Raw genomic sequence first — 12,696 nt, 5'->3', positions numbered from 1 at the left:
TTTATGTGAATTTAATTTTAAAAAAAATAAATAATAATAATAATAATTTTTGACAGTAGAAAGGAATAACAACGTCTTCATATGTTATATAACAAAACTTTGAATCCACAGTAAACAGAAACCGAAAAAAAGGAAAAAAGGCCAACCGGATGTCTTGTCATTTTCTGACACCGAAAAAAATATATTTTCAAAGTAAAAGCAGGAATAATTACTAATCATCCATCCATCCATTTTCTACCGCTTATTCCCTTTCGGGGTCGCGGGGGGCGCTGGCGCCTATCTCAGCTACAATCGGGCGGAAGGCGGGGTACACCCTGGACAAGTCGCCACCTCATCGCAGGGCCAACACAGATAGACAGACAACATTCACACACTAGGACCAATTTAGTGTTGCCAATCAACCTATCCCCAGGTGCATGTCTTTGGAAGTGGGAGGGGCCTATCCCCAGGTGCATGTCTTTGGAAGTGGGAGAAAGCCGGAGTACCCGGAGGGAACCCACGCATTTTTGCATTTTGGATCAACATTAATTGGATTTTTGTGTTTATCTGGAAAAATAAAAACACATCAAAGGAAAACCGCACAAAAATCAAATTTTATGGCAATATTGGAATGAAAATCCACCCTTTTTTGTTAGTTTTTAAATCTGGCATATATAATAAAAATCGAAAAAAAAGTCCTAATTTTGTTTCTTGATTTGCGTTTTAGAATTGTAAATTTAATGAACAGAAGCTACACGGACTGTTATTGTTATGCTAAAAACATGATAAATGCGAAGGAAAAGCTAAAATACTGCTTCGGGTTCATTTTTTCATCACACAGATAAACGCACATTTTTGCACTTTGGACAAACATTAATTGGATTTTTGTGTTTATCTGGAAAAATAAAAATACATCAAAGGAAAACTGCACAAAAATCAAATTTTATGGCAATATTGGAATGAAAATCCACCCTTTTTTGTTAGTTTTAAAATCTGGCATATGTAATAAAAATCGAAAAAAAAATCCCTAATTTTGTTTCTTAATTTGCGTTTTAGAATTGTAAATAGAATGAACAGAAGCTACACGGACTGTTATTGTTATGTTAAAAACATGATAAATGCGAAAGAAAAGCTAAAATACTGCTTCGGGTTCAATTTTTCATCACACAGATAAACGCACATTTTTGCACTTTGGACAAATTATAAATTGTATTTTTGTGTTTATCTGGAAAAATAAAAATACATAAAATGAAAAATGCACAAAAATCCAATTTTATGGCAATATTTGAATGAAAATCCCCCTTTTTTATTTGTTTTAAAATCTGGCATATATAATAAAAATCGAAACACCGCCCTAATTTTGTTTCTTGATTTAGGTTTTAGAATTGTAAATAGAATGAACAGAAGCTACACGGACTGTTATTGTTATGCTAAAAACATGATAAATGCGAAGGAAAAGCTAAAATACTGCTTCGGGTTCAATTTTTCATCACACAGATAAACGCACATTTTTGCACTTTGGATCAACATTAATTGGATTTTTGTGTTTATCTGGAAAAATAAAAATACATAAAAGAAAACCGCACAAAAATCAAATTTTATGGCAATATTGGAATGAAAATCCACCCCTTTTTTGTTACTTTTAAAATCTGGCATATATAATAAAAATCGAAACACCGCCCTAATTTTGTTTCTTGATTTGCATTTTAGAATTGTAAATAGAATGAACAGAAGCTACACGGACTGTTATTGTTATGCTAAAAACATGATAAATGTGAAGGAAAAGCTAAAATACTGCTTCGGGTTCAATTTTTCATCACACAGATAGACGCACATTTTTGCACTTCGGACAAATTATAAATTGGATTTTTGTGTTTATCTGGAAAAATAAAAATACATCAAAGGAAAACCGCACAAAAATCAAATTTTATGGCAATATTGGAATGAAAATCCACCCTTCTTTGTTAGTTTTAAAATCTGGCATATATAATAAAAATCGAAAAAAAAATCCCTAATTTTGTTTCTTGATTTGCGTTTTAGAATTGTAAATAGAATGAACAGAAGCTACACGGACTGTTATTGTTATGCTAAAAACATGATAAATGCGAAGGAAAAGCTAAAATACTGCTTCGGGTTCAACTTTTCATCACACAGATAAACGCGCATTTTTGCACTTTGGATCAACATTAATTGGATTTTTGTGTTTATCTGGAAAAATAAAAATACATCAAAGGAAAACCGCACAAAAATCCAATTTTATGGCAATATTGGAATGAAAAACCCACCCTTTTTTGTTAGTTTTAAAATCTGGCATATATAATAAAAATCGAAACACCGCCCTAATTTTGTTTCTTGACTTGCGTTTTAGAATTGTAAATAGAATGAACAGAAGCTACACGGACTGTTATTGTTATGCTAAAAACATGATAAATGCGAAGGAAAAGCTAAAATACTGCTTCGGGTTCAACTTTTCATCACACAGATAAACGCACATTTTTGCACTTTGGATCAACTTTAATTGGATTTTTGTGTTTATCTGGAAAAATAAAAATACATCAAAGAAAACCGCACAAAAATCAAATTTTATGGCAATATTTGAATGAAAATCCACCCTTTTTTGTTAGTTTTAAAATCTGCCATATATAACAAAAATCGAAAAAAACGTCCTAATTTTGCTTCTTGATTTGCGTTTTAGAATTGTAAATAGAATGAACAGAAGCTACACGGACTGTTATTGTTATGCTAAAAACATGATAAATGCGAAGGAAAAGCTAAAATACTGCTTCGGGTTCAATTTTTCATCACACAGATAAACGCACATTTTTGCACTTTGGATCAACATTAATTGGATTTTTGTGTTTATCTGGAAAAGTAAAAATACATAAAGGAAAACCGCACAAAAATCAAATTTTATGGCAATATTTGAATGAAAATCCACCCTTTTTTTATTTGTTTTAAAATCTGGCATATATAATAAAAATCGAAACACCGCCCTAATTTTGTTTCTTGATTTTGGTTTTAGAATTGTAAATAGAATGAACAGAAGCTACACGGACTGTTATTGTTATGCTAAAAACATGATAAATGTGAAGGAAAAGCTAAAATACTGCTTCGGGTTCAGTTTTTTATCAGAGAGATAAACGCGCATTTTTGCACTTTGGACAAACATAAATTGGATTTTTGTGTTTATCTGGAAAAATAAAAATACATCAAAGGAAAAATGCTCAAAAATCTAATTTTATGTCAATATTTGAATGAAAATCCACCCTTTTTTGTTAGTTTTAAAATCTGGCATATATAATAAAAATCGAAACACCGTCCTAATTTTGTTTCTTGATTTAGGTTTTAGAATTGTAAATAGAATGAACAGAAGCTACACGGACTGTTATTGTTATGCTAAAAACATGATAAATGTGAAGGAAAAGCTAAAATACTGCTTCGGGTTCAATTTTTCATCTCACATTTTTGCACTTCGGACAAATTATAAATTGGATTTTTGTGTTTATCTGGAAAAATAAAAATACATCAAAGGAAAACCGCACAAAAATCAAATTTTATGGCAATATTGGAATGAAAATCCACCCTTCTTTGTTAGTTTTAAAATCTGGCATATATAATAAAAATCGAAAAAAAAATCCCTAATTTTGTTTCTTGATTTGCGTTTTAGAATTGTAAATAGAATGAACAGAAGCTACACGGACTGTTATTGTTATGCTAAAAACATGATAAATGCGAAGGAAAAGCTAAAATACTGCTTCGGGTTCAACTTTTCATCACACAGATAAACGCGCATTTTTGCACTTTGGATCAACATTAATTGGATTTTTGTGTTTATCTGGAAAAATAAAAATACATAAAGGAAAACCGCACAAAAATCAAATTTTATGGCAATATTTGAATGAAAATCCACCCTTTTTTTATTTGTTTTAAAATCTGGCATATATAATAAAAATCGAAACACCGCCCTAATTTTGTTTCTTGATTTTGGTTTTAGAATTGTAAATAGAATGAACAGAAGCTACACGGACTGTTATTGTTATGCTAAAAACATGATAAATGTGAAGGAAAAGCTAAAATACTGCTTCGGGTTCAGTTTTTTATCAGAGAGATAAACGCGCATTTTTGCACTTTGGACAAACATAAATTGGATTTTTGTGTTTATCTGGAAAAATAAAAATACATCAAAGGAAAAATGCTCAAAAATCTAATTTTATGTCAATATTTGAATGAAAATCCACCCTTTTTTGTTAGTTTTAAAATCTGGCATATATAATAAAAATCGAAACACCGTCCTAATTTTGTTTCTTGATTTAGGTTTTAGAATTGTAAATAGAATGAACAGAAGCTACACGGACTGTTATTGTTATGCTAAAAACATGATAAATGCGAAGGAAAACCTAAAATACTGCTTCGGGTTCAATTTTTCATCACACAGATAAACACACATTTTTGCACTTTGGATCAACATTAATTGGATTTTTGTGTTTATCTGGAAAAATAAAAATACATAAAGGAAAACTGCACAAAAATCCAATTTTATGGCAATATTGGAATGAAAATCCACCCTTTTTTATTTGTTTTAAAATCTGGCATATATAATAAAAATCGAAAAAACGTCCTAATTTTGCTTTTTGATTTGCATTTTAGAATTGTAAATAGAATGAACAGAAGCTACACGGACTGTTATTGTTATGCTAAAAACATGATAAATGTGAAGGAAAAGCTAAAATACTGCTTCGGGTTCAATTTTTAATCACACAGATAAACGCACATTTTTGCACTTTGGATCAACATTAATTGGATTTTTGTGTTTATCTGGAAAAATAAAAATAAATAAAAGGAAAACCGCACAAAAATCAAATTTTATGGCAATATTTGAATGAAAATCCCCCTTTTTTATTTGTTTTAAAATCTGGCATATATAATAAAAATCGAAACACCGTCCTAATTTTGTTTCTTGATTTAGGTTTTAGAATTGTAAATAGAATGAACAGAAGCTACACGGACTGTTATTGTTATGCTAAAAACATGATAAATGCGAAGGAAAAGCTAAAATACTGCTTCGGGTTCAATTTTTCCCCACGCAGATAAACGCGCATTTTTGCACTTTGGACAAACATAAATTGGATTTTTGTGTTTATCTGGAAAAATAAAAATACATCAAAGGAAAAATGCTCAAAAATCTAATTTTATGTCAATATTTGAATGAAAATCCACCCTTTTTTGTTAGTTTTAAAATCTGGCATATATAATAAAAATTGAAAAAACGTCCTAATTTTGTTTCTTGATTTGCGTTTTAGAATTGTAAATAGAATGAACAGAAGCTACACGGACTGTTATTGTTATGCTAAAAACATGATAAATGCGAAGGAAAAGCTAAAATACTGCTTCAGGTTCAATTTTTCATCACACAGATAGACGCACATTTTTGCACTTTGGACAAACATTAATTGGATTTTTGTGTTTATCTGGAAAAATAAAAATACATCAAAGGAAAACCGCAAAAAAATCCAATTTTATGGCACTATTCGAATGAAAATCCACCCTTTTTTGTTAGTTTTAAAATCTGGCATATATAATAAAAATCAAAACACCATCCTAATTTTGTTTCTTGATTTAGGTTTTAGAATTGTAAATAGAATGAACAGAAGCTACACGGACTGTTATTGTTATGCTAAAAACATGATAAATGTGAAGGAAAAGCTAAAATACTGCTTCGGGTTCAATTTTTCATCACACAGATAAACGCGCATTTTTGCACTTTGGACAAATTATAAATTATATTTTTGTGTTTATCTGGAAAAATAAAAATACATCAAAGGAAAACCGCTCAAAAATTAAATTTTATGGCAATATTGGAATGAAAATCCACCCTTTTTTATTTGTTTTAAAATCTGGCATATATAATAAAAATCGAAACACCGCCCTAATTTTGCTTCTTGATTTGCGTTTTAGAATTGTAAATAGAATGAACAGAAGCTACACGGACTGTTATTGTTATGCTAAAAACATGATAAATGCGAAGGAAAAGCTAAAATACTGCTTCGGGTTCATTTTTTCATCACACAGATAAACGCACATTTTTGCACTTTGGACAAATTATAAATTGTATTTTTGTGTTTATCTGGAAAAATAAAAATACATAAAATGAAAAATGCACAAAAATCCAATTTTATGGCAATATTTGAATGAAAATCCCCCCTTTTTTATTTGTTTTAAAATCTGGCATATATAATAAAAATCGAAACACCGCCCTAATTTTGTTTCTTGATTTAGGTTTTAGAATTGTAAATAGAATGAACAGAAGCTACACGGACTGTTATTGTTATGCTAAAAACATGATAAATGCGAAGGAAAAGCTAAAATACTGCTTCGGGTTCAATTTTTCATCACACAGATAGACGCACATTTTTGCACTTTGGACAAATTATAAATTGTATTTTTGTGTTTATCTGGAAAAATAAAAATACATCAAAGGAAAAATGCACAAAAATCCAATTTTATGGCAATATTTGAATGAAAATCCCCCTTTTTTATTTGTTTTAAAATCTGGCATATATAATAAAAATCGAAACACCGTCCTAATTTTGTTTCTTGATTTAGGTTTTAGAATTGTAAATAGAATGAACAGAAGCTACACGGACTGTTATTGTTATGCTAAAAACATGATAAATGCGAAGGAAAAGCTAAAATACTGCTTCGGGTTCAATTTTTCCCCACGCAGATAAACGCGCATTTTTGCACTTTGGACAAACATAAATTGGATTTTTGTGTTTATCTGGAAAAATAAAAATACATCAAAGGAAAAATGCTCAAAAATCTAATTTTATGTCAATATTTGAATGAAAATCCACCCTTTTTTGTTAGTTTTAAAATCTGGCATATATAATAAAAATCGAAAAAACGTCCTAATTTTGTTTCTTGATTTGCGTTTTAGAATTGTAAATAGAATGAACAGAAGCTACACGGACTGTTATTGTTATGCTAAAAACATGATAAATGCGAAGGAAAAGCTAAAATACTGCTTCGGGTTCAGTTTTTTATCACACAGATAAACGCACATTTTTGCACTTTGGATCAACATTAATTGGATTTTTGTGTTTAACTGGAAAAAAAAAGACATGAAAAGGAAAAACGCTCAAAAATCAAATTTTATGGCAATATTCGAATGAAAATCCACCCTTTTTTGTTAGTTTTAAAATCTGGCATACATAATAAAAATCGAAAAAACGTCCTAATTTTGTTTCTTGATTTAGGTTTTAGAATTGTAAATAGAATGAACAGAAGCTACACGGACTGTTATTGTTATGCTAAAAACATGATAAATGCAAAAGAAAAGCTAAAGTACTGCTTCGGGTTCAATTTTTCATCACACAGATAAACGCGCATTTTTGCACTTTTGACAAACATTAATTGGATTTTTGTGTTTATCTGGAAAAATAAAAATACATAAAGGAAAACTGCACAAAAATCAAATGTTATGGTAATATTGGAATGAAAATCCATCCTTTTTTGTTAGTTTTAAAATCTGGCATATATAATAAAAATCGAAAAAACGTCCTAATTTTGTTTCTTGATTTAGGTTTTAGAATTGTAAATAGAATGAACAGAAGCTACACGGACTGTTATTGTTATGCTAAAAACATGATAAATGCGAAGGAAAAGCTAAAATACTGCTTCGGGTTCAATTTTTCATCACACAGATAAACGCACATTTTTGCACTTTGGACAAATTATAAATTGGATTTTTGTGTTTATCTGGAAAAATAAAAATACATCAAAGGAAAAATGCTCAAAAATCTAATTTTATGTCAATATTTGAATGAAAATCCACCCTTTTTTGTTAGTTTTAAAATCTGGCATATATAATAAAAATCGAAAAAACGTCCTAATTTTGTTTCTTGATTTAGGTTTTAGAATTGTAAATAGAATGAACAGAAGCTACACGGACTGTTATTGTTATGCTAAAAACATGATAAATGCGAAGGAAAAGCTCAAATACTGCTTCGGGTTCAATTTTTCAGCACACAGATAAACGCGCATTTTTGCACTTTGGACAAACATAAATTGGATTTTTGTGTTTATCTGGAAAAATAAAAATACATCAAAAGAAAACTGCACAAAAATCCAATTTTATGGCAATATTGGAATGAAAATCCACCCTTTTTTGTTAGTTTTAAAATCTGGCATATATAATAAAAATCGAAACACCGCCCTAATTTTGTTTCTTGATTTGCGTTTTAGAATTGTAAATAGAATGAACAGAAGCTACACGGACTGTTATTGTTATGCTAAAAACATGATAAATGCGAAGGAAAAGCTAAAATACTGCTTCGGGTTCAACTTTTCATCACACAGATAAACGCACATTTTTGCACTTTGGATCAACATAAATTGGATTTTTGTGTTTATCTGGAAAAATAAAAATACATCAAAGGAAAACCGCACAAAATCCAATTTTATGGCAATATTTGAATGAAAACCCACCCTTTTTTGTTAGTTTTAAAATCTGGCATATATAATAAAAATCGAAAAAAAGCCCTAATTTTGTTTCTTGATTTGCGTTTTAGAATTGTAAATAGAATGAACAGAAGCTACACGGACTGTTATTGTTATGCTAAAAACATGATAAATGCGAAGGAAAAGCTAAAATACTGCTTCGGGTTCAATTTTTCATCACACAGATAAACGCGCATTTTTGCACTTTGGATCAACATTAATTGGATTTTTGTGTTTATCTGGAAAAATAAAAATACATCAAAGGAAAAACGCACAAAAAAATTTTTTTATGGCAATATTTGAATGAAAATCCACCCTTTTTTGTTAGTTTTAAAATCTGGCATACATAATAAAAATCGAAAAAACGTCCTAATTTTGTTTGTTGATTTGCATTTTAGAATTGTAAATAGAATGAACAGAAGCTACACGGACTGTTATTGTTATGCTAAAATCATGATAAATGCGAAGGAAAAGCTAAAATACTGCTTCAGGTTCAATTTTTCATCACACAGATAGACGCACATTTTTGCACTTTGGATCAACATTAATTGGATTTTTGTGTTTATCTGGAAAAATAAAAATACATAAAGGAAAACTGCACAAAAATCAAATGTTATGGTAATATTGGAATGAAAATCCACCCTTTTTTTAGTTTTAAAATCTGGCATATATAATAAAAATCGAAAAAAAAGCCCTAATTTTGTTTCTTGATTTGCGTTTTAGAATTGTAAATAGAATGAACAGAAGCTACACGGACTGTTATTGTTATGCTAAAAACATGATAAATGCGAAGGAAAAGCTAAAATACTGCTTCGGGTTCAATTTTTCATCTCACATTTTTGCACTTTGGACAAATTATAAATTGGATTTTTGTGTTTATCTGGAAAAATAAAAATACATCAAAGGAAAACCGCACAAAAATCAAATTTTATGGCAATATTGGAATGAAAATCCACCCTTTTTTGTTAGTTTTAAAATCTGGCATATTATATAATAAAAATCGAAAAAAAAGCCCTAATTTTGTTTCTTGACTTGCGTTTTAGAATTGTAAATAGAATGAACAGAAGCTACACGGACTGTTATTGTTATGCTAAAAACATGATAAATGTGAAGGAAAAGCTAAAATACTGCTTCGGGTTCATTTTTTCAGCACACAGATAAACGCACATTTTTGCACTTTGGACAAACATTAATTGGATTTTTGTGTTTATCTGGAAAAATAAAAATACATAAAGGAAAACCGCACAAAAATCTAATTTTATGGCAATATTTGAATGAAAATCCACCCTTTTTTATTTGTTTTAAAATCTGGCATATATAATAAAAATCGAAACACCGCCCTAATTTTGTTTCTTGATTTGCGTTTTAGAATTGTAAATAGAATGAACAGAAGCTACACGGACTGTTATTGTTATGCTAAAAACATGATAAATGCGAAGGAAAAGCTAAAATACTGCTTCGGGTTCAATTTTTCATCACACAGATAAACGCGCATTTTTGCACTTTGGATCAACATTAATTGGATTTTTGTGTTTATCTGGAAAAATAAAAATACATCAAAGGAAAAATGCTCAAAAATCTAATTTTATGTCAATATTTGAATGAAAATCCACCCTTTTTTGTTAGTTTTAAAATCTGGCATATATAATAAAAATGGGAAAAACGTCCTAATTTTGTTTCTTGATTTAGGTTTTAGAATTGTAAATAGAATGAACAGAAGCTACACGGACTGTTATTGTTATGCTAAAAACATGATAAATGCGAAGGAAAAGCTAAAATACTGCTTCGGGTTCAATTTTTCATCACACAGATAAACGCACATTTTTGCACTTTGGACAAACATAAATTGGATTTTTGTGTTTATCTGGAAAAGTAAAAATACATAAAGGAAAACCGCACAAAAATCCAATTTTATGGCAATATTTGAATGAAAATCCACCCTTTTTTGTTAGTTTTAAAATCTGCTGTATATAATAAAAATCGAAAAAACGTCCTAATTTAGTTTCTTTATTTGCATTTTAGAATTGTAAATAGAATGAACAGAAGCTACACGGACTGTTATTATTATGCTAAAAACATGATAAATGCGAAGGAAACAATAAAAAATTATTCGGGTTCAATTTTTCAGCACACAGATAAACGCGCATTTTTGCACTTTGGACAAACATGAATTGGATTTTTATGTTTATCTGGAAAAATAAAAATACATCAAAGAAAACCGCACAAAAATCCAATTTTATGGCAATATTGGAATGAAAATCCACCCTTTTTTTATTTGTTTTAAAATCTGCCATATATAATAAAAATCGAAAAAACGTCCTAATTTTGTCTCTCGATTTGCGTTTCAGAATTGGAAATACATATAAACGTTGCAACAGCAGAAAAACAATACTTAGGCTCAGTTCGGCCATTGCGTCAAAGAACGCCGGCTCGTTGCTACGACAACCAGTCTTTGTCCTACGTCACTTCCGGCGGGAGGCTCAAGCCGGAAAGAGCTGGTCCCGCTAAATGAAGCTGACACGGACAACTTCGCCGAGTCCCCTTTTTAGTCCCGTTCGTTGCGAGCCGCATGTTAGCGTCACATGCTCGCAGAATTGAGACAGGTGAGGACGCGCACACCTGTGCACTTCCGGCGGCTAATGCTAGCTAGCTAGCCGCCTAGCTAGCCAGAGCTAGCATGCTAAAAACATTAACACACAGTCAACCTGGTTTTGTCTTTTTGCTTTGTGTCTAGTCATCCTGTGTGTGTGTGTGTAAGTGTGTGTGTGTGAGTGTGTAAGTGTGTGTGTGAGTGTGTGTATTGAGGAGCCGCTGTGAGCCATGTCCGTGTCAGTCATCATCAAGTGGGGGGGCCAAGAGTACTCCATCACCTCCCTCTCCGAGGAGGACACGGTCATGGATCTCAAACAGTCCATCAAGACCCTGACCGGGGTTCTGCCGGAGAGACAGAAGCTGCTGGGGCTAAAGGTCAAAGGTTAGTGTGTGTGTGTGTGTGAGGATCGTGTTGTCATCTATTGTCCTCACCCGGGATCTTGCTCCGACAGGAAAGCCAGCGGAGGACCAAGTGAAGCTGGGCTCGCTCAAGCTCAAACCCAACACCAAGATCATGATGATGGGCACCCGGGAGGAGGGCCTGGTAGGACACAGACACACAAAAACACACTAATGCACTAACACAGGGGTGTCAAAATCAAATCAATCAATCAATCAATGTTTACTTATACAGCCCTAAATCACTAGTGTCTCAAAGGGCTGCACAAACCACTACCACATCCTCGGTAGGCCCACATAAGGGCAAGGAAAACTCACACCCAGTGGGACGTCGGTGACAATGATGACTATGAGAACCTTGGAGAGGAGGAAAGCAATGGATGTCGAGCGGGTCTAACATGATACTGTGAAAGTTCAATCCATAATGGATCCAACACAGTCGCGAGAGTCCAGTCCAAAGCGGATCCAACACAGCAGCGAGAGTCCCGTTCACAGCAGAGCCAGCAGGAAACCATCCCAAGCGGAGGCGGATCAGCAGCGCAGAGATGTCCCCAGCCGATACACGGGCAAGCAGTACACGGATCGGACCGGACCCCCTCCACAAAGAGAGTGGGACATAGAAGAAAAAGAAAAGAAACGGCAGATCAACTGGTCTAAAAAGGGAGTCTATTTAAAGGCTAGAGTATACAAATGAGTTTTAAGGTGAGACTTAAATGCTTCTACTGAGGTGGCATCTCGAACTGTTACCGGGAGGGCATTCCAGAGTACTGGAGCCCGAACGGAAAACGCTCTATAGCCCGCAGACTTTTTTTTGGGCTCTAGGAATCACTAATAAGCCGGAGTCCTTTGAAGGCAGAAGGTAGAAAAGCGCTATACAAGTACAACCAACAACCCATTTCTCACCGGGACATATGGTACAATACAATCGGCAAGATAGGATGGAGCTAGACCGTGTAGTATTTTATACGTAAGTAGTAAAACCTTAAAGTCACATCTTAAGTGCACAGGAAGCCAGTGCAGGTGAGCCAGTATAGGTATATATGTATGTATATATGTATATAAAGGTATATACAGTATAGGTATATATGTATGTATATATGTATATAAAGGTATATACAGTATAGGTATATATGTATGTATATATGTATATAAAGGTATATACAGTACAGGCGTAATGTGATCAAACTTTCTTGTTCTTGTCAAAAGTCTAGCAGCCGCATTTTGTAC

At 32.2% G+C, this 12,696-nt stretch overlaps 1 protein-coding gene across 2 annotated transcripts in view; it reads left to right on the top strand.

The window, feature by feature from the left end:
* The first annotated feature begins 10,925 nt into the window (after positions 1 to 10,925).
* The window catches only part of LOC133552113 (ubiquitin-like domain-containing CTD phosphatase 1), an 8,027-nt gene continuing 6,256 nt past the window's right edge, over positions 10,926 to 12,696 (top strand). The window contains exons 1-3 of one of the 2 annotated variants that reach the window (XM_061899455.1): positions 10,926 to 11,081; positions 11,213 to 11,452; positions 11,523 to 11,614. In XM_061899455.1, coding sequence (XP_061755439.1) covers positions 11,299 to 11,452; positions 11,523 to 11,614 — 246 coding nt within the window. In that variant the 5' untranslated portion in view covers positions 10,926 to 11,081; positions 11,213 to 11,298. Of the gene's footprint in view, positions 11,082 to 11,178; positions 11,453 to 11,522; positions 11,615 to 12,696 lie in introns of both variants that reach the window. The other variant, XM_061899456.1, reaches the window with a different exon arrangement.

Source organism: Nerophis ophidion, linkage group LG04 (assembly GCF_033978795.1).
Source record: "Nerophis ophidion isolate RoL-2023_Sa linkage group LG04, RoL_Noph_v1.0, whole genome shotgun sequence".
Taxonomy (NCBI): domain Eukaryota; kingdom Metazoa; phylum Chordata; class Actinopteri; order Syngnathiformes; family Syngnathidae; genus Nerophis; species Nerophis ophidion.
Note: the sequence above shows the minus strand (reverse complement) of the source record. Positions and strands in the feature narration are given on the sequence as shown.